Raw genomic sequence first — 23,326 nt, forward strand, 5'->3', positions numbered from 1 at the left:
ATTATTTCCCTAGTTTAATTTTTTTCACACTCAACTTACATAGTTCTGTTTACGTAACTCATTTTAAACTCCCTTCAGAACAGAAACCACCACAGCAAATCTATAATTAGATTTCCGCTGCACTGCTGATGAGTCTGAAAAGTATGAGAAAATGTATCCTGGCTTCATTACTATAATCCACATGATTGCAAGACACAAGAAAAGTCATAAGTTGAAACACGATACACTGAAGTTGTTAATAACATCCATCTTTTCTTTCAGATGGATAAAAATGAGTGTCCTTCATTAAGTAGTAAACAAACAAAATCAAGTAGATACTTAGTTAAGATTTAAATATTTTCTGGTGAGCTAATACAGAGAAGCACTCACAACATTGTGCCGAATTAATTTTGGATATATTGTAAAGTAGCCTCATTTGGAAACTTTCAGAGGGCCGGGAGCCTCCTCCAAATCCTAGTCTGAGCACACAGGATCTGCATCAGATGTCCGGGCAATGCAGTTTGTAGCTGAGCAACGATCTCAAGCACAGTAGTACATAAAGATCTGGATAGTTTTAGGTTTTTTGAAATTATCTTTGTATCACCTCTTACTATTTTAACTGCACTGAAATCTCTTATTTTCAATAAACTTTTTTTTTTTAAGGTTTTTAGGCTTATCTTACTTTGATCAAAGTTTTCAAATAAAACTTTTAAATAAAATTTAACTTTCAAGTTAAATATTGCTAATGCATTTGGGAAAGTCATAACTCAGCATTAATCTTCAAACATACTGTGAATATTTTTAAGTCAGTGACTGAGTCTCATTCAATGTTTCAACTTAACTTGGAATTTTTCACAACTGTAGCAACAGTAGACCTTTATTTAGGATAGCCAAACCTTCCCTTTTCAGGACATCATTCCCACCAGGGTCCAGAAATTTCTGTTCTGATTTGCAGAATTCCCTTTTCATTTGTATTTTTTCAAAAAGGCAATTAAATAGACAGAAAAGCTCCTATAACTCAACTGCCAGAATTAATAGTAGGAATACAATTTTTTAAACTTATAGCATTTTATTAAGAAAAAATAAATAAATCCACGCTAAACTTTTAAATATGGGAAATCTATATCAATCATTCAAAAAAATAATATGAGACTATGTTTTTGACTGCCTAATCACTGAACTACCACTGATTTAAAGTCATGTCCATATGCAGGCAAAAATCTCCCAATTTGTCAGGGGCAGGATATAGCTTATTACTGATGCTCAGCTGCTTTTACTAATAGAATATGAAGGCTGTAAAAGAGACACCCATGATGAACTTGATCCTCAAGGGATGGCACATGACCTTAAAGTCCTTACAAGTGTAAACTACAGGACTGTTTACCACTTACTCTATTGAAATCCTGCTCCATGTAACACACAGGATGGAACAGCGTGTAATGCATGTTGAATTATTAACTGTATCCCTAAATTTGCCATGGATTTACTTTACTCCTTTTCTTCTTTTACCCTTCTAATACTCAAGATTATAATAATTCATAAATATTAAAAAAATATTTACTACCCTTTATATAGCTACTAGAGAATGTATTCTGTTATTTTTTTTGAATGGGAATTAATTTATTGTTTATCTTTTATCAGAATGTAAATGCAGAAGTCATACTGAGGGAGGAGACTATTAAAAATCTCCACCTGTGAAGCCCAGTGTTTTGTCATTTGTACTGCTTTACACTCATTTCCCCAGCTCTTAAGTTTATAAGGCTTTTACAGCAATTCCCAAGTTACATACTTCTGTGGGTGATGCTACATGAAAGAAATGATGTCTTCTATTTTTATATTACATTTTTTAGGAACTTCATAATACTTGAGAGGTGCAGCTTTCAGAGGTGAAATTAGCAAACACAGCTGCCTACCTGAAGATTAACATTTACCATTGCTAGAAAGTAAAATAAAAATCTTTTGGCTTACCACAAGGTAAGATTACAGTACATACCTTCTCTAACACCTAACATATAAAAAATAGCCATGGATATATTTCTATAATAAACTGTAGCTGATTTAAATACTGCCTACACTGGAGCAAGAAAGCAAGCAATTTTAATACTTGTGTATGATAAGTTTCTGAATACAAAACAAGAAGTTGATTTTTCAGGTAACTAAAGGATAAGCATGATTATCTGTAACCCACTTAACCAAGCCATTCTGGTTTTAATTATTTTGGTTGACAAAATCAAGAAATTTAAGTAAAATCTGAAGAACATGAATAATCCATGTAAAACTAACCCTCATCAGATATCATGCAGTATTTATGGCAAGAGAGAAAAACATACATGATGTTTAAAAGCAGAATCCTTAGTGTATCAGTGTACTGTGATTTCTCCCTCTTAAAAAAAAAATTAAATCCATCTTTCACAACATTACAAAGTATTTCGACAAAGTAAAAGTGTTGTTGAGCAATATTATTCTTATAAAACTACATGGACCAGATTCATATTTATGAGGCTTTTAAAAACACTAGCAATATGCAGCATTAGCACTAATAGCTGGCTATCATGAGTTCCTTTGTGTTGCTAACTGTGCACAAACCCATCAGTGCATACTGATGAATATAAGGATCACAGTATATAACACAGAACTGGTTTATTTTACATGGGTTTCACTGAAGTTTCATTATTAAAATTTTCAGGCTTTTGGTATAATATGCAACATAATTTTCAGATACATTTTTTTAAATCTAAGTATTTTAAATTGCATTATCTTATGAACAGATGGTTCACTTTACATGCTTGAGTGAAATTATATAATCTTACAAAGAACATTTACTATTTTAAATCTGATTAAACACTATTCCAAACAAGGACTGGAAAGAGTTTGATATTTGTACAAACACAATCTTTTTAAAAGTATTATGCAAACCCATTTAGGCATTGCAAAAAAATGCTGAACTAAGAGACAGAGCACAATATTTATTTACATTCCATTATTTCAGTAAAATGATATGTCTCTGTTTTGCCAGTGACGGTTTAAATTTGTGTTTTGAATGTACAATGAAGAAAACTTACAAATTTAAACCATTAAAAATAAAACTATGATACTCATTTAGTGTCCTAAAAGCCGTATTTTTAATTAACTATACTGAATATAAGAATAATGAAACCATCCCAGTAGCAGTGCTACCCTGGAGCAGTTCAAACATTTTTACCTTCTTAGCTTATTTTTTGGCAATTCAATCTTTCCAAAAAGATCACCTTATATATTGAACTTCTTATTTTGCATTTTGAGTTCCACAGTGGGACTTCAGACAGCTGTTTGAATGATCTTTCAATCTGGTGCAACTTTCAATCTAAGACACCACAATTGCTTTGTACGCATATCTTAGCATGGAAAATTAAACGCTTCATTTTGTTTTAAGTTTTTATTGCTTTTCTTTTACTTGAAGCGGTGGCCAGAAAGATCAAGTTACAAGAGACTCTTATGTTTATATAAAGCAATGCTTGAAAATATTTTAAATAAAACATAAACATAAATGTTAAACATAAATAAAAATGTTTACAACATGTACATTGAACTTGCGTTTCTGTGGTTGCTTTGCTGGCGAGAGGCAAAAGAGTGGCCGGGAGTAAAAGCCATGAATCTGGATGAGTCTGGGAGGGTAAAGATACAGAAAAAGAAATAGGTGCCCAGGAAGACTGTGGCATATCATAAAGGTATGATACTGAGTAAGGACCACGTGGTACTCAAGCTAAAGAAGCAGGGTGAGCTCGTAATACCATACAGGAATCAGAGAAAAGAATGAAATGAAGAAGAGAAAGGTACAGTGGGCAACAAGGAGAGATGGAAAAAAGTACATTGCTACAGTTCTCAGGGTCCTAAAACACACAGCTACCATTTTTCTAATCTCTTTCCAGCTACCAGCGCCCTGCTAAATCTGCAGAATCTCCTTAATAGTTTCCTCCCACAGTTTTTATACATCCATGAAAACTAAACTTCTGGTAGTCAGGGCTCTGTCAGCAGGAGAATATATTACTACTATTACCACTACTATTATTATTATGTGCACAGTCTTTGAGAATCCAAAAGTCAATAGTTTTGCAAAGCTAGACGTTATTATATTTCACTCTCCTCCTCCCACGCTAGCCACTAATTCACAATCAGCTTTTAATTACATTTAGTAACAGGAAAGAAATCTGTCTTTAGCTTGATCCACTGCCTTGCTCTTACAAGACTCTATGATCAATTTGATATTATTAGAAGCAAATGAAATATCAGCTGTGTCTTGCTGATGGGTACATGTTGTGCCCAAGTCTCCACTATCATATAGCTACAGTTTAAATCAAACTTTTAAAGACTATGGGCTTTATTTTTAGCTGGTGATACTGAATACATGTAGACCAAAATCTTCACGATAAATAAAAGCCGAATAGCAAAATCCCTTCTTTAATTATCTGTGCACATGTGGCACAGGCTACAATAGAGTTTTAAATTCTGCTAGCACAGTAAAAAAAAAAAAAAAAAGCTAAAACATGAAAGAATATTTGAAATATCTACAGGTGGATTTGCTGCTTCTACTCCTGTAAATCTGAATTAATTACTGAATCAAAGTTACATGCTATAAACTGGCACTTGTAACAGACCCACAGTTTTTTCTCAAATACATCTGGCTTAGCAATGTGTTTATTTTTACTTATATAGGGATACTATGCATCCTTAAAATATACAGAAAGATTCTTCTCTATCTGAAAAAGATTTAAAGAGATGTTAATTCCCATATTGAAACACTTCCGAGTTTGGAGCTACACACTTTCTAAAAATATAGGAAAAGTCCATCGTTTTAAAGAAGGCTTCCCTTACTGTCTTCTGGCAATAAAAGCAGAATTGGAACAAACTTAGAATATTCTACCAAGCTTATTTCATAAAAGTCTTGTTGTAGTCACCTGCTCTTGAAAATTTGAACCAAATGCATTCAGAGTATCTGAAATAATGTTTTCTGCAAAAAATTTATAAAGAAGTAACAGAACTACTGATACTAACAGGTAAGGAAACAGACAACCCATAGGAACAAGATGTATAACACAAACAGAATTTCAGGTCAAACAGGTTAAAGGGACAGAAATATCATTCCCTTTCTCTGAGACCGTTTGAAACCTCAGGTTGTTACAAGAAGAAAGTGAGACAAAAAACAACAGGATTCATTCATTCTAGTGCACAATTCTCCTACAATACATTAAGTAAAAAACAAAATTACTTTCCATATTTTCAGTTTCTCCTTTAAATGTCTTCTGAAATATTACAAACAATTTTTGTTAAGTTTTCTATGCAGTACAGAGACAAGAGGTCAAAAGATAGAAACTTTATAACAGCTGAGATTACAATCTGCCATCCTAGAAAATCAGGATGACCGCTGGATCCATGAAAGTTTAGGAATATATCTGGGGTCTAAAAAGCAGAAATTAAACTGTTCCCTTTTAGTAATTTAACTTCTCCTTTGACTTCGTATATTTGTTAAATCTGATCGAAACTTCAGGATTAAGGAACAACTGAAAAAAATCTGCTTTTTAATCATAGTATTATAGAAGAACATTTCTGATAAAGTTTCAATTTCAGCCACATTTAGATGTCTAAGATAGTGCATGCACTGCCTAGAAGAGCTGTAGATGCAGGTGAACACAATATAATTTTCTCTCCTTTTTTTCTAAATCCAACAAAATTCCTTCTTCAGTTTTCAGTGTTTGATGCCACACTATTATATTACTCCAAGAAAGTGATCAGTTGGATCTGTTCTTTAATGGGAATTAGCTGCTTGTTAATTGCAGAACACCAGGATGCATTTTTTTTTAAGCAGGCAAAACTATTTATTTATTTTCATTAATTCTGAAATATGTGTATTTCAAATCCATTAACAGAATGGTATCATTTCTCTCAGTTCTGTTCTCCTCCTCATTAAATACCAGATAATTATTACATAGTAATCTATATTCTTTCTGCAGCGCAGCATGTAATCAGAGTGATTCGTTAATACCTTTTGCTTGCATCTGTCACCCTTCTGTGGTTATCCATAATGTTTAACTTTTCGTTTTTCAAGTCTACTGCACCTACTCCACATGTTGAAAAGTCCTCTAATTCTTTGATTATATTTTAATTTAACTTTAGTTTTATGAACTATTTCTTAAACAGTAGTGACTAGGCTTTCTATAGCAGCATTACAGAAGTTATTTAAACTTCAGTGGGAACCTCCACCATGACTATCATCTTTCTACAGTACTGCTATGGAAGGGAAGCCTGAAAAAATGTCTATATATGTAAATATTACAAATCTTTAGTGACTCGGCTGTATGTCATATGAACTTCTACCTGTCTGAAAACTCCATCAGAGACAGTAAATCCTGCAGACAAACTGCAACATTAGCAGATGATAAGATTTTTATTTTCCTGTGAATATTTTATTTCCCTGTGAATTTCTGTATAGACGTGAGCGCTGGAATGACCCAAAACTTTTAAAATACAAATGAAATACAATCCAAGAATGTATTCCATCCCATTTAGTGGGACTCAAGCAGATAATTCATGACTGACCTTTCTCACAACATATTTTTGAAACAAGTCATTGGGTGTTCAAGCTCCTTGTCATGGCAGCCACCTTGATTAACACAGTAGGGAAGAAACTGATACTTGGAAACTCATGACAAGAAAAGACATAGGGAAATACATAATGCCTGAATACCCTCTAGTAACGGTATGTCAGGTCTAAGCCATAACCATACTCTCTTAAACAAAGGCAGTTTCTGTTTCCCATCCTCAGCAGCAGAGGATTTGCCAGTTGCATGTTTATGCTACTCTTCATGGACTGCTTGACAGTAGCTTTAATCCATGCTATCCATCTTTCATGTCTCTACACTACTTACACTACTACAATTTTTTTCCCCTATCATTCTTTACAGTGAAAAGAAAAAATGTATACATAAAGAGGGTCTAGTGTGCTATAATTTCCATCTTTTGTCAATATTAATAAAGGTAATCTATTTCTCCAATCTTTGTTGTTTATTTTTTTTAAGATCTTCATATATGAGAAATAAATGCCACTCAGTTACTAGTTTCATCCAGTATCTGTGACAAATAAAGGTACCTCCAGCTGCAGTAGAGTTTCTTGCTGTACTGCAGAATTTAAGGTCAAAGCACTAACTAAAGCCACGCAAAACAGGGCAAGGTGAGCGCTTATCACAGATCCCAGAGGTAAACGAATCGTGCCTCTTCCGTAATATAGAGGACTCAATCCACTGACACCCTGAGCAGTCACTGACACAATGACAAATATGTTCAAGATTGTTGAAAGTTAAAAATAAATTGTGTGGCTCTTCAGGCAAGGTGTAAGCAGGCTGTGGAAACCTTGACACAAAGACAGTAACAAAGGAGCCCTCAAACACTTAAGTTGGTTACCTTGCCTTTAAAGCAAGAATAAAGCTCCTATTTTCAAAAAAAAAGATCAGGCAAGGACGACAAATTAAATTTATACCACCTATCACTACTTATTTTTTGCACTGTCACTCAGTAACACTAAGATACTCGCCAAAAGCCTATTCAACTTTCATCAAGGAACAGGCTCACACATCCCACTTCAGCAAAATCCTTCTGGCCTGAGGCACAACCACAACTTTTCTCCTTGTGTGTTAAGTTACTTGTGATGCAGATTTCTCACTATATGCTTCTTAACTTGGTTTCTAAATTTGTTTTAATCCTTTTTATGCTTTTCAGCTTCTCTCATCAGGCTCACAACACCGTGATCTCAGAACAAGAGTATCTGACAAAAATGTATTTCCATTGTCACACTAAGAGACCCAATAATTTTCAGAAATCTTGCAAAATTCTCAAGATGTTAAAACAAGTTAAAGATACAATGAAACACTGAGGCTGGCAAAAGCTCCAGCTACTGTCATCCTGCCTTTCTACAGAAAAAAATATTTAGGAAGTGTTCCTGATGGGTCATCAGCATTAATGTGATCACTGAATCACTTCCAGTACTTTAAGTCAAAACACCTCACCCAGGTAATACAGCAAAAGAAAATGCACTTTACAGGTTTCATCCAGTGTTAGATAGTATGCCCACTATTACGCTTCTCCACAAGGAGAAGGAAGGAAAAATAACATCAGTTATTTACTGCTCATTCAGCCATGTTAATTGTCTTCAACTGCCGATCTTACGTACTGCAGAGGGCAACTGATTTCTGATTCAGTTCTGCAATTCTTCATAGACCATTTCCATGCCAAATGCTTAAGGCTGACCACTCACCATAAGTGCTTTCTCCTGTGTAACTCTTTCCCATACCTTTTAGACCCCACTGAGGTCTAAATACTGTAATTCATATTAAGCAACACTAACCAATAGTAAGTAGAAAGGTTTAAACAAATGATTAGAAGATATTCATAATCTATGTATCTCGCCAGTAACAATATTTAAATCTTTCACATCTAGAAAACAATAATTTGTAACAGCAAACATATTTAAAGTATAAGGGAACTATGTGATGTTTCCCAATATCTACCACTTGATCTTGCACGCTGCAGCCAATGTGAGTTTGCAACTTCAGTCATGAATGGGGCTTTCTGGGCGTTACTGGAATTTAAACAGTAATACCACTAGTTAAATTTACCTCAATAAGACCAAATTTTGTCCCTACTTTTCATTTAAACTCACTTTTTAAAAGGTATTTTAATAATTTGAAAACATTTTCATCTTCATTATTTGTAATTATTAATTTATTTTATAATACTCCTACAGCCCTCATTCAATCTAAGCTTCCATGAAAGTGTCAGTATTACTTCTATTAAATAAAGAAGCGCCTTTGTGTAACACAACAGCAGTTATTGACTGTCATTTTAAACAAGTGTTCCTCATAAAAATGTAGTGTCAGAAAAATTACTAAAAAGCATATTGCTTTATGAAAAATCCTCTATATACTATAATTGCTCATTTAAAAGAACAATGACATGAAATTATTTTTTTCCCATTATGTATCAGAAGCCTGTCATCCTAAAAGTCATTCTGGCTCCCACATTATAAATATACTTCAGTATTTCTATAGGCAACGCCAAAAATAATCAGCAAGTGCGCACTGACTTTTGCCAACAAAAGCATGACTCTTTGCACAAGAATTTTCTTGCCATTTATAAACAAAGACATTCTGAAAGTTCACGCTTGTGATTGGCTACGGCAACTGATATACTCCACCATAAGATAAAGCAGATAGCAAAACAGTGATTTATTACAAGCAGTAAATATTGTACAATAACTCCATTTGAACATATAACATCTATGTTTTAAAAAGTTAGTCCAGATTATACTTAAAATAATCCATTGCACTAAGTATTATATAATCTATTCACTGGATATTCAGGGATTAATTCAAATTATATGAGAAATTATCCTGTAGCATTACCAAACAAGTAACGCTAGACTACAAAAATTACAAAGTCACAAACCTCTAACACTAAAAGATAATGTTGACTATTCTACCAAAAGGCAACTTTCATGTTAAAATTCTCATTGACATGGAATAGTCTCAGTCATTTCTGACAAGACTTCTTCACCATCTACTTGTTCTTTAATCCTGTGACTGTTCAGTGTCAGAACACATGACAGTCCATCTAATTTGTACAGCTAACTGCAAAATGTTCTAACAAATCATGCTGGCATTGTGCCTCACCAGGTCATACTAGAGCTTGACCACTTTACCTCTTTCCCACTGCCCTCACTATGGTGATCACTGTAAGAGAAACACCCCAGGAAGGAGGACCCTGGCTGGGTCAGGAGCTAGATTCCTCTCCAGCTATTCACCAGCCACAGTATTTTCCTAAATACAGTAACTAGAGCTAATTTAAACAATTTTGAGGCTCTATATAAAGACTGAATATTGTAGTTGCAACTTTTATTTATGTTCCAATAATAGAATTAGGTGACAGAAGCCAACATATTTACACTATTTCAGTTCCTAAATCTCAGTAACATGCAAGAAACAAGAACACTTCGAAACATGCTAAATACTCACTGATTCTTATGTGCCCAGGAAGTTCACTGGGGGTTAATACATATTCTGTTCTATCTACTTAATTTTGTGCTGTCTTTTTGATACCTGGACAATTTTCATCTCTTATTAAAGCACAAGAATGCAGTGGATAAAAAACTAAAAGAGCATAAATCAAGATTATCTTCGTTTTATTCTACTTCTATGAATCTAGAAACTGCTAACATTGCGTATGGTTCACACAAAAAAAAGGAAGAAATTGTTCCATTTTTCTGCAGCTAAAACCTAAGGTTTTATTTAGGAGCTTTTTGTTTGTTTTGGGTTGGGTTTTTTGGGGGCGATTTTTTTTACAGGTTTCTCAATCCTTGATCAATTTTCTATTAAACTCATCAGAAGATCATCTTACTGAAAATACAGTAAAATCTTAGTAAAGGACTCACGATTTGGCTTATGGAAATGTGTCATGCCAAATGACAGTTCTTTGTATCACAACATTCAAGACACACACAGTGATTAAATAAATAAATAAATCGTGCAGATTAGTGTAGTTATACAGAATACAGAAACTTCTAGTTTATAATGCTTCTGTGCTGACTCCTAAGATCATGCTTAGTCTACAAAAACCTAAAACAAATAAATAAAACTCCAGCTCCTGAACAAAATAATAAACTGACTGAAAGTATACCCCATACTGTCATTATAAATACAAAGAAATACAAGTCTGTAGTTTTTATTCTTCCTGTTTACTTTACAATGTGCAAGAAGGACTTAGGTTGCAGTTTTCCAAACTCACCGAGCAAATCGGTCACATAACTCCTATTAAATTCAGTGGAAGTTATTTATCTAAATCCCCTGGTCATCTTAACTTATGTTTTAAAAATTTGTCATTACAGCTAAATTCAGCTCTGAGAGATAAAGGAAATAACTAACCCACAAATCAGGTAATAACCCTTATGAAAAGTAATTTAAAAGTTTTCTCTTACCTCATTAAACCTTGTCACAAGATCTTCTACAGCATTATGTTCACCATTTGGGGAAGAAAGAATAGTAGCAGATATGGAAGCTTTAATAGATGGCAGCTTGCTTTGACATTCAGCATTACCCAAATCCCTGGTTAAAAAGCAGAGGTAGTCAATGGGTAAGACTTTCTGGTAGAGCTCCTGCTCCTGCTCAGTCAGAATGCTGGCAACCTCCTCTGGGAACTGGATGAGGTGCTGCAGTTCAGTCAGCTCTTTGCTGATACCAGCCACGTTGGAGGGAAGGACGCTGGAGCCAGCCATAGATGTACACACTTGACGTTCTAAAACAAAACAAATAAAAAATTTATTAGGTTTTGCCTTTAACTCTTGGACTGGGCTGTGCAAAAGCAAGACAATTGTTCTTTTTGATCTGTTAAACTGTTCATTCATTTATTCATCAGTACACTATACCCTAACTACTTTATATTTAAACAACCTAATATGTTCTTTTAGTTGGGGTCTTTCTACATATGTCTATAAAACTACACGTGGTATTAGCTAGATAGCTGGTAGCTAAGGCTTCTGAGATTGTTAAACTACCTGCCAAAATGTGCTTGCTTCCTGACTTAGCCAAACGCCTGCTTCAGTCACCTGCCGTCTTGTCAAAACTTCAAACAAAAGGATCATCTGGGCAGGCCTCCGTATGAGCCCGCAGTACAGAGGGGTTGGAGGCCTTGACTGGGACATCAGGACTCTACTGCCACAAGAAATAATGTGTAATGATCACGTAAAACCCATGTGGTCAGCATTTTTCTTCATATTCCTCTTGCTTATAAGATACAATTTATCTGAGCTCACCGCATAGTGAAACTATATGTCTGAAGTCACAAAACATTTTTCATTCCTCTGGGAAAATGCATATATTTGGGAGTATGCGTGTTTTATCCGTTATTACAAAAGATTCATGGTAGTTTTATAATATCCTAGCAGTGATGTCCCTTGAAAAATAAAACTTTTCCTAAGAAGGAAGAAGCCAAGCTTTGTAAGACTGTGTGGGAAGCCTGAAACATCAACACAATGATTCCAAAACAGTGAGTATGATCTTCCGACTGGATAAGTTTAGAATGGGATCTCTGAACAACAATTTTTCAAGAATTACTTAAATGTATAAACAGCCATAGTGGTATATTCCATACTCTTCTTCCTTCCCACGAAAAGGAGTTTATTTTTTTGCATTGCTTCACAAAGTATCTTTAGAGATTTTTTGCACCCATAATGGAGGTACACTCCAGATCTATCTTTTACTTCAATATTTTTTTTATATCAATAAAATCTCATTTCGTAGAGGGGGCAAACATCCTTTCTGTTCTCTAAAAAAAAAACCAACCCAAGTTCATAATGACTGATTACAATTCATCCTCCTATAATAAACTTAAAATATGCTACATGAGGTTTCCCTTGTTACATTAATTTTATGCAAACTCTATTATCAATCAGTGAGAAGTTAAAGAGAGAAAATTGCCTTTTCTTAACATATTCTACTAGAAGTCAAAAGATAAATTATAGCAGCCTTAAATAAAACCTTTGGGCTAACAGAACCTGTTGAGAAATTTTCAATGCATAAAAGGCTTCTGAAGGAACCAAGGAGTAATTGCTTCTATAGCTAGACTGGCAAGGAAAACAGTAACAGAATTAACTTGCAACAAGCAATACCCTGGTTACATAGTGGGGAACAGGTATAACTTTAAGGATAGTGAAGTAGTGCTATACAATATCTGCAGATATCAAGAAATTTATGTCTCTGAAACTCCTGTAAGAAAGATCGGGGCGGGAGGAAAGACAGTTAAGAACACCATGTTGACATGTTAATCCTGTTTTGAGCAGCAGGTGAAGTGCAGTGGCCTTCTGGGCTTCCCTTCAGTCTTGTTTGCTTTGATTCTACATGAAACTCCACTTCTGTTTTCTACTTCGATGTGTGTGGAACAATTCTGAAAGGTTTCATATGAAAAAGCTCTTAAAGCTCATTTGGACTGTTCTTTGCTTTGAAACAGAACAGAAGCTTATGCCAAAATAAAAACAATGCAAAATATAATGTTCATTTTATATTATAGGGATTGTATATTTGCACAGTGCTTTGTATATACAGACCGAACTGTCACTGTCATAACCAGCATTATCTCAGGAAGAGGAGGATACGGAAGGCATGATGCAAACATTGATGCAAAGGCATTGCTCCCTGGAAGTCACAGTGCCTCACTGACCCCCCATGCATGACAGCTCTTCTCACTCAAGCACTTTCCTGGGAAATATGAGGTGCCCTGCCAGCCAGGAGAAGGCAGAGAAAGCACAGCCTGTACCAGCCTCTGTGAGACAAGACAGCAAGTAGCATGGATAATGCAAGGCCACAGAAATACTGGTGCTTTGCAAATTCAACATTGTTTGGTAACTACAGTTATAAACACCTTATATCTATCAATATAGTAGGAAAGGAAGGTTTAACTCTATAAGGAGTACCTAGTCAAGTGACTGATGGAAGAGAGAGTGAAGATGAGCTGTTCCCCACTGCACTGCTTGCTGATGAGATTTAGGGGTGCATTCTCAAGAATTCACCTTCTCCATTACAATATCAACTACAAAACCTGCCCACATTCACACTTTCAACAGATCTACATTCCACATAATGTCTCAGAACTTCAGCTTTGCTTGAAGACCTCAAAAACTGGCAAAGGTTGACACCGAATTTGCAACAGGCTAGGGCACTGTTGATGATCCTATTGCATGCTGCCTTGCCTAAGTATAATCACCCCTCAGGCTCCACTTATTACAACATCTCACACTAAGAACAAGGCTCAACAGATCGAAGTGACCAGAGGTAAGAAGGTGGCTTCCACAGTGTATCTCTGGACTGCCAGAAAATACTAGGAATATCTCATTTGAATTTTATTTCACTAGACTGACTGCCCATTGATCAAGTCCAGCAGAAAGGATGCTGGGATTTTGAAAGCTTTAATGCAGGGATTTTGAAAGCCTTTAATGAAAGTACCCAAGAGACAGCACCATCTTGCATAATGAAGGCTTCATAAGCCAGCTTCATTCTAACAGAAAAATGAAGCTGTCAAAAAGAAAATCTTTTTGTGGAAGCTAAACCAAGATGATTCAAGCCACAGGCTAAACAAGATCACCCACCGGTATTGCTGGATTTGGAAAAAGATAGAAAATAAATAAAACTCCTCCCAATTCAAAACCCTGAATTTCAAACTGGCATTTCTCAATTCTCCATTAAACTGGAAGAACTAAACAAGTGCTGTGTCTTTAATGTAAGAGTCCATGGAACAAGCTAATGTAGCAAGAGTGCAGCTGATATCCAAGGAGAGACGCACAGGCCAAACAGAATTACAAAGGCTCACAGCTCATGGCTAAAGTATGGATATAAATACTGAAGAAGTGGAAATAGAACTTATTTCTCTTGACTATTTCTACACTTATAAATATTTCTTTCATCCATAATTCACATCTTTGCAAGTCTTGGTTGTTGACACATTTCACCTCTCCAGATTCTGATCTTTTATCTTTCCTCATTCCAGTCTTCTGTATTTTATCACAGAAAATCCAGGATCCTCATTCTCAGCTTCACCACCCTCCATGATCTACAGTCCGCACAAAAGTCTACTCTTTTTTCTTTATCTCTTTTTATTTGCCTGTACTAAACTAGTCTTTTTTCTGGACTATTTTTTTTTTTGTCTCTTTTTCGTGTCTAAGACTCTTATCATTTTTCACACCAGGAACTGATCTGCTATAAAAAACCCTAGCCAGTCTCATCCACAAGTCCTCTAGCTTTGTGTTGTCAGTTCATGTTGTTCAGGAAACAGATCATCTCTTTCTGTGCTTCAAAGAAAGACCACGTCCTTATAATCTAAGGACTTGCAGAATGGAACTGCTTTCAGGCCAAAATCACAGTAGATTTTGTTAGAGTTAAGGCAGGATACAATCCTCACTAAAATTAGCTGCTGCTGCAGTAAATGGTATTATTCTTTGTGCTCTACCACATCAAGTTAATGCTAAAACTAGTAGAAGAAAATGAGCACCCTGACTATTCATTTGCAAGTTGTCTAAAGCTGGAATTGATAGCTTTGCTTATCCTTCTGATAAACAGCTGAAGCAGATAATCTTTTAAATAGCAAGCACTGCTTTTATTAATCAAAACAAGATAACCTCTGCCTAGCTTTAAAAAAAAAGGACTCATGGGTTGACTTAATCATTGCTGATACACATGGGAACAAAGAGGTCTCGTCTTCTCTAACAAAAGAATAAACTATTTAAGAACGGGAGAAAAATACAGAATGCCTTCGGGGTATTACTCCGCCTAGGCTCGTCATAAACCCTAAAAACACTGTTTCAAGAATTACTCATTTTTATTTTTTAAAAAATTTTCTACAAGGTTTAGTAAGGAGCTCTCCTATCAACAGACTAACTTCAAATTAACTCAGCCTTCATTACTACAAAACTTAGAATTTCCATACATCTTATACATGTATAGGCTCTATAAAAGCTATACTGAAAAAATAAGTATGTAAGTACGTAAAAACTGTGTGTGCATTTTTGTGTGTATACAAAAAAGTTTCAAGACAGTCTTGAAAAACTGTTTTTTTTCTGGTGTTTTTCTCTATTGAACCATATTATGTTTGTGTTTGCTGTATTAGCAAAATGTTGATTCAGTATTTTTTTTATATGAAAAACAAGTAGTTAACTTTAAAGAAAAATGGAAAGGAACTTTTACAGATAAAACAATGAAAAATACTGCTAGAAGGCTAGTGTTAATTACCTGCAATAATTCATAGAATTTTTCTACATTTGTATGTTCTACTAAACAGTAGTTATGTGACATGTGATACATCCTAACAATAAAAGCAAAATTATCTGTACATTTATCATACTTCTTGTAAAGCTAAAATTAAAAGGTGCTTATTTATTAAATTTTACTTCGTCACGCACACAGATAATTTATTAATACACAATATGATATAAATGTTGGGCTGCTGCCATCAATTTTCCCTAAGCAGAAATTCAGGATTGGGTTTGAGCAAAGTAACTGGAATTCATACAAAGACAGAAGGAAAATAAATACAGCCCTGAGGGTAATTTCATCAATGTTAAAAGTGCTAATCCTGCATAAAATTACAGTTGCCAATCATGCAATTTGTACTTCAATAAAAATCACGTCGCTTTCCTTGTGAATTGTGACCAAGTAAGGACAGTGGTACAGAACTGCTTTCATCTCAACTCAAACACAACTCTTACATTTGATACTTGGAGGAATGTGCTATGCACACAGGAGTACTCCCAGGGAAAAGCCACAATATTTTTTAAATGAGCACAATCTCAAAAGAGTAAACCTGCCAAAAAGATGAAAATGGACTTTCAACAAAGTTTGATGAATTGACAAATGAGATAACCAGATTTGTGTCTTAAGTTTTATTTCTAGGTTGCTTTTCTTTCTACAATAACTTGGAGGAAAAAAGTATTCTCTCTATACATTTGAAAAACAGCAGTTTGAAAGCAGTAAAGTGAAAATTATAATAACTAAAAAAGTGCTCACTCTCTAGAAGGCTACTGTGGGGAGATCCTGTGATTATGACAAACTGTATTCTAAAGCAGAAAACAGATTTCAATAGCTGTAAGAATAAAAGCAATTATTCAACCTGTTATAACATCTTACAACTCGGTTGCTTTTTTGATAACAGACTTTACTTCCATGAAATTATACTACTGTGACTGAAAAATCTTAGGGCATTATTTTTCTCAGCTGGTATTAAAAGGTAATGCAATAAATGGATTATAATAGAAGCCTTTTTAACAAGCCGTCCTACAGACATCATCCAGACAGTTCATATGCTTAAAGAGAACATATGGATTATGTTTACAGTGAGAAAATAAAAGCAGACCAAGGTAAAAAAAAAAAAAAAACAAAAAAAGCCACAGGTGAACAACTGTCAATATATACAATACACAAGTGTTCTGTTCAAAAAAAGAAGAAAAATACAATAAACAACTCCTCCAAACAGAAGACACATATGTATGGAATATGGGACAGTTTAATTGAACACCACCTTCAGATACAGATCAGCATAACTGGGATAGCATTGTTTTGCTGTCCCTTGGATGCAATATATCTCACCACCATAATAAGCAAACCAACAAGCTTTTGTTAATTTCCTGTTCCTCTTCTGTATAATTAAAAATATCTTTCTCTCTCTTTTAATGACCATAAATTCAGCGTTATCAATTTTGACTGCAAATAACTCACTCCAGTATCAAAGGGCCTGATATTAAACTCAGTGGGAAGCTTGCCACACAACAGAATCAAGTTCAAGTTTAATTTCACTGTCAAAACCACTGAAATTAATAGATCCCATTTCCTCTTCAAATTTACTTGTGAGTCAAGTAATGAAAGAGTCAGAAGATGGACATGCTCTCTCTCCATATCCCTAAATCTAGCAACATGAGCTACTTCTTAAAACTGCATATCAGCATGCATCATAAATTATTAGCAAGGGAGCTCTGGAGCTAGAAGGTACTTGCACTAAAACAAATCAGGAGTTCAGTATGGCCTGAGCATCAGTAAGCAGAAGATAATACTCTGAGCAAAGGAAGATTCCCAGATGATGACTTGAAAAAAAGAAGATTAATTTAGCCAGGGTCTGTATGGAAAATAATCTTTCATTAGACCAAGTAATATTACAGACACACTCTGGGGGCACAAGACCTTTTTCAGGTTTGGAATAGAAACAGCAAACTTCACAGCTAGTTTGAAAATACCTGCATTGAGTTTAATTTGATCATGGTAATAGCAAGACATTGGAGAAGGTGATCTTCTCTGGTGGAGCAGCAGCAAGTCATCACAATGGGCCAGGTGAAAACAACAATAGTTTCTACAGTACAAAGGAAAAAAAAAAAGGTAGAAATCACCTGTAGAACAGAATTTTGCTGGAAATAGATCACTATGAAATTATAACACACAGATCGAGGCTGAGATTTTATTGTTGAAAAGAGTTATGAAACCTCTGGAGAGGATCTAAAAAAAAGGCAGCAATCATGTTGAGATATAATTGAATTAAATTACAATTATATACCTGACACATAAACTAACCTGCATAGTGGAATTCAGCAAACAGAAAGATATGGAGTGCTTGTAACAACAACCACTTACTCCTAAAATCACTTCTTGCTTTAGGAAATGGCAAAGGGTTCAGTTTTGAAAACCAGACTCTGAACTGTGCACTCTTTTTTACCTTTCGCAATTATACCATCAGTCAAATGAAAACCCAGAAAAAAATGAAAAGTACTGTATAGTTAGAGATACAACCTGCCTGTATGATTTCTGACTTGAAACAAATTTAAGCTGACTACACAAATGACATACTTATCAGGACAGTTGAGATGTATAGGCATGGGAAAGAATATTTTTTTTTTTTACCACAAAAGCTGTGGATAATCGCTCTCACAGGGTAAAACCTACACACAGAGAAATATTCATCCAGATTTTAAAGCTGAGGTAAAGAAAATCAACATGAAGGGTTTACTAATATATTAACGTTAAATTAACAATTACATAGCAATCCTTACATTTTTCAGAAGTTTCTACCCATAAGTATGAACTTGAAAACTCATTTAAACTCTGTTTGTGGTTGGATTCAGAAGATCCTGGTTGTAAACTATATATATGAGCACTGACATAATACATGGAAGGAATTTAAAGTATCACCATGAGTTCACCACACCTGAGACTGCCATGCCTGCCTCCCATCATCCTCAGCATACAGCTACACACTGCCCTGTGTAATTACATCTACGTTGCTGCTCAGATTTCTGGCAGTGTATCCCAGGGCTTTTACCACTCCGCTAGCCTGAGTCATTCAGGGAAATATTTTTGCAGCGTACAAAAGAAGAACTTGGCTGCTCCTCTCTGAATTACCATACACTGTCAACACATTTAACCGACCATTTCCTGCCCTGCATGCTGTTTGGCTAGTACTGGCTACAGCTGATAGAAACAATCACAGATCTGTCCATAATAAATGGATCCGTTGGGTTTGCTTCTGCCTGTATTCTCACTGGAAAAAAAGATGTCGACAGTAGCATTGTAACAGTAATTTCGACTTTGCAAAAACAGCAGCAGATCTCGGAACAAAATTTATCCCATTTAATGCTGATTTCCTGATTCCTTTCCATTTCAGGGCAACTAGCAAAGAGCTGGTACTGCATCCTCATGCAGACATAGGATGACTAGCAATGCTTCCAGAATATCTGCGTAAGAATCAGTGTGATATTGTGGGCTAACCCCAGCCAGCAAACATTGCTTCTGCACCTGAAATAATAGGCTTTGAAGGCAGTGCCCTAAACAAAGGACACTGAGGCTGCCACAGTAGCAAATGGATACCTCAGCTACAAAGGGCACCTAGTGTTATGCAAGGTTTGGCTGAACGTAGACATGTTCATAGAAATTAAGGAGAGATGAATCAGCAGTGTGTACTGGCAAAAGTCTGAAGAGATCCACCATTTACAGGCATAGTCAGAAAGCGCCCTTATTGCTTCCGGTCTACATGTCTGGCAAAAGGCCACCTGGGCCCTGCTATTTTAGGGGACCTTCACCTATTGCTATAGTTCATGAAACTATATCCTGATTTCAGAACACCTGTCAGAAGGTTTCATTATAAATTTGGTAGATAGACAGTGAGTGAGCTGTGCAAGAGCAAACCCAAGATTTTATTGCTTCAGAGGCAACTACCATCATGAAGGCTGCGTGAAGGAACTAAGGGAAATAAGGGCTGATGTGTAAATCTACACCTTTATATCACAGTGTAACGGATATGTGGGAAGGCTGTAAAGAAGTTAATATGACACTGCTGTGCTTGCTGTTGAACTGTTTTTAGGTTTTTCATTATTTTCCTGCAATGAAATCCCATCTAATGAATCCCCTCCTCTGCCAATCTCCTAAAGCCTGCCACAGCAGTAGTCTACCAGAATCTTGACTTGATCAACATACCAGCAGGAGGATTCTCTATGAAGCATCTGTATTCAAGACTTTTTAAAATACTGGATATAAACACAGCATAGCACATGGAATGTTAAGTTCAAATGCTAAATAAATGTATATATAAATTACCCAATAAATTCCAGCACATACGAAAGACATGGTCAGGAGGGAAGATTTATGAGTTGACTTTGGAAGAAAAGAGTGTTCTAGAAAAAGAACTGTACAGTTCTCACTGTAAAATGAACAAGTTACTGCCTGAGCTAAAGCAGAACCCATGCTTTAACCTCATCCACAAAAACTGATACAAAGCACTTCCAAAATCAAAGCAGGAGTTTCTGTGCACTGACAGAACAAAATTAAATTAAAACGTGTACAACTTTGAGTTAACTCTGCAACAGAGAAATACCCAGTAGTTAAACAGAGCACAAGAATCTCAGATCAGGTTCCAATATTTTGATCAAGATGGATCAAAATTAATTTTTTTTCCATTTACATAAAGTAGAAATTAAGTAATATTTCAGTTTTAAGAATAAAACAACTCTGTTATGACTCAGTGAGAATAGGAGAAAAATTAAACAAAAAAGTAATTTGAGAATACATATATACCTATGGAAAACAAGGATGTTAAAAATAACATGTATATAAAATTAGGTACCCATTAAAGCAGAGGCTCATGATCTTGATTTTTCATATTTTCTTTTTTTGTGTTAGGCACTTTTTAAATTTGAAAGACTATATGAACAGTAGTTGCAGTAAAATACAGCATTCATAATGTAAATAACTGCAAAACTGCAACAACAGACATTTTCAATATTTCAGAACCTCAGCCTTGAAGCATTCCTTTCTAGCCTCAGGGCACTGGTCTTCCACATCAGCAATCCCTGCATTTAGTTAATGATCTGCTGCAGTTTGCTCCTTGACTGCACAAGTTTTAACAATTACCACAAATTGCATTTTTGGCATTGAGATCCTCAGAAATACATTTTGTAACAAACGCCATCTTCCTTACTTTGGTCTCACCCTGAAGGCCAGATCACATGTGACAAGAGACCCTTCAAGGACAAGGGGGAAAGAAGAATGTCTGTTCCTGTCTTGTGCAGTTACCCAAATACTGCAGAGAATAGGAATGCCTAAATTCAAAGAACTATTTCAATGAATACTGTTTCACTGTGGAAAAGAATCATTAAATATAGTCCTTTAAGACAAAAATGATAAGAATGCTCACTATGGCTTCAGTGTCATACTGAGTGAAGCAAATACTAAAACTGCCATTGATGTTAACAGTGCAAGATGAAGACTAGATGCCAATCAGTGAAATTAATTTTAAGTATCATTATGTCAAGGAATAACATGAGAATTAACTAAGATCCGGGAAGAGTACAGTCTTTAATGATTTTTGCCTTTTGAATCTTCATATAAAAGAGAAACATGCTTGAAAGATGCTACCAGATTGTCCACATAAACCAAAGGAGGCAATCTGCTGTGTAACGTATTTGTTCTTTCTGATTATTGGAACAAAATTAATCCAAGTCACATTCAGTAAAAACAACATTCGATTAAATGTTCCCAATCTAAGCCCTGAAGCTTAGCAATGAAAGAATTTTAAACGAACGTAATACACTTGAAAAATGTTTGATCAGTTCAGAGGTTTCATCATTCTGGCTTGCATTCAGCAGTTACCTAAATGGAATCTGATCATAACACTAGTTTGTTTGAGAACTGTCCTCCACATAACTATTTCACAGAAAAAGGACAGAGAATAGAACTATTAACAGCAAATAGTGTTGATCATACACTTGTATTCAAAATATCTTTGTGTGATCTGCTAAGGAACTTTGTTCACTTTTTTTTATATTACGCTTTGAATAATGCGAATTCAACGTCTCATCCACATAACTGTAGCAGAAACCCTTAAATCTACATCCTCACCACTTAGCTTTAGTGAGGGTTCTGTTACGCACTCTGCTGCGTACTCTGAATGTTCCCTGATGATGAGAATATTTTGTGAATGCGAGAATTATTGTATCAGCTATAATTTAATTTGATATTCAAGATTTTTAGATTTCAAACGAAAATAAAACCCAGGAAAGATACCTGTATTTAAACAAAAATGTAAATTTAACATAGACAAAGAAATGCCCTAAGACATAACAGAGAAGGTAGCATGAGGTACTAAGGCATCAGTCAGAAAAATGTATTGGAACATCACAAAACTATTGTGATAATATTTTTACATTATTCATGTCAGAAGTGTACAGCAGGAAGAACCAACCGAGAACAACATGGCCTTTCAAAGTGCTGTTATAGGAAGTACCAGAATGGGTAAGAATCAGGGGAAAGGCCAATAAGGCAGATATCATGGTGGGAGTCTGCCACAGATCGACAAACCAGGATGAAGAGGCAGACGAAGTATTCTATAGGCAGCTGGGAGAAGTCTCATGATCACTAGCCCTTGTTCTCATGGGGGACTTTAATTTACCAGAAGTCTGCTGGAAATACAATACAGCAGAGAGGAAACAGTCTCAGAGGTTCCTGGAGCATGTGGAAGATAACTTCCTGACAGAGGCTATTGACATTGAGGTGCTGGAGCAAGTCAAAGAAGGGCAATGAAGCTGGTGAAGAGTCTAGAGCACAAGTCTTATGAGGAGCAGCTGAGGGAACTGGGGTTGTTTAGTCTGGAGAAAAGAAGACTCAGGAAAGACCTTATCGCTCTCTACAACTACTTGAAAGGAGGTTGTAGTGGGTTGGGTGTCAGTCTCTTCTCCCAAGTAGCAAGATATAGGACAGGAGGAAACGGCCTCCAGTTGCGCCAGGGGAGGTTTAGATTGGATATCAGGAAAAATTGCTTCACCAAAAGGGTTGTCAAGCATTGGAACAGGCTGCCCAGGGAGGTAGCTGAGTCGTCATCCCTGGAGATATTTAAAAGACGTGTAGATGTGGTGCTTAGGGACATGGTTTAGTGGTGGACTTGGCAGTGTTAGATTAATGGTTGAACTTGATCATCTTAAAGGTCCTTTCCAACCAAAACAATGCTAGTTTAGAAAGATACTTAACAAAGAGTTAATAAAAATAGTGAATTCTATACTGCTATAAAGTAATAGTTACTACAGTGCAGTAATTCTGGCTCTGAGTTCAAAATTCACTGTGTATAGGAAAATATGAAAAGACTCTCTCACAAGAATAAATGAATGAACCAAGGACACATATGTTTAAAGAAGATGCCAAAAATGGAGAAGAATTATGAACTGGAAATAAATTGATGGGTTTCACAGCAGTGTGAAGGGCAAAGATAATAGTCTTAAATCACAACCATTTAGCACTTGCACTTCATTATTAAA

At 35.5% G+C, this 23,326-nt stretch overlaps 1 protein-coding gene across 7 annotated transcripts in view; it reads right to left on the minus strand.

The window, feature by feature from the left end:
• The window catches only part of PLCE1 (phospholipase C epsilon 1), a 174,606-nt gene that overhangs the window by 58,125 nt on the left and 93,155 nt on the right, over positions 1–23,326 (minus strand). For all 7 annotated transcript variants that reach the window (XM_068397336.1, XM_068397333.1, XM_068397332.1 and 4 more), the window contains one exon: positions 10,979–11,295. In XM_068397336.1, the coding sequence (XP_068253437.1) occupies positions 10,979–11,295 (317 nt within the window). The remainder of the gene's footprint in view (positions 1–10,978; positions 11,296–23,326) is intronic.

This window comes from Nyctibius grandis, chromosome 4, assembly GCF_013368605.1.
Source record: "Nyctibius grandis isolate bNycGra1 chromosome 4, bNycGra1.pri, whole genome shotgun sequence".
Classification (NCBI taxonomy): Eukaryota; Metazoa; Chordata; class Aves; order Nyctibiiformes; family Nyctibiidae; genus Nyctibius; species Nyctibius grandis.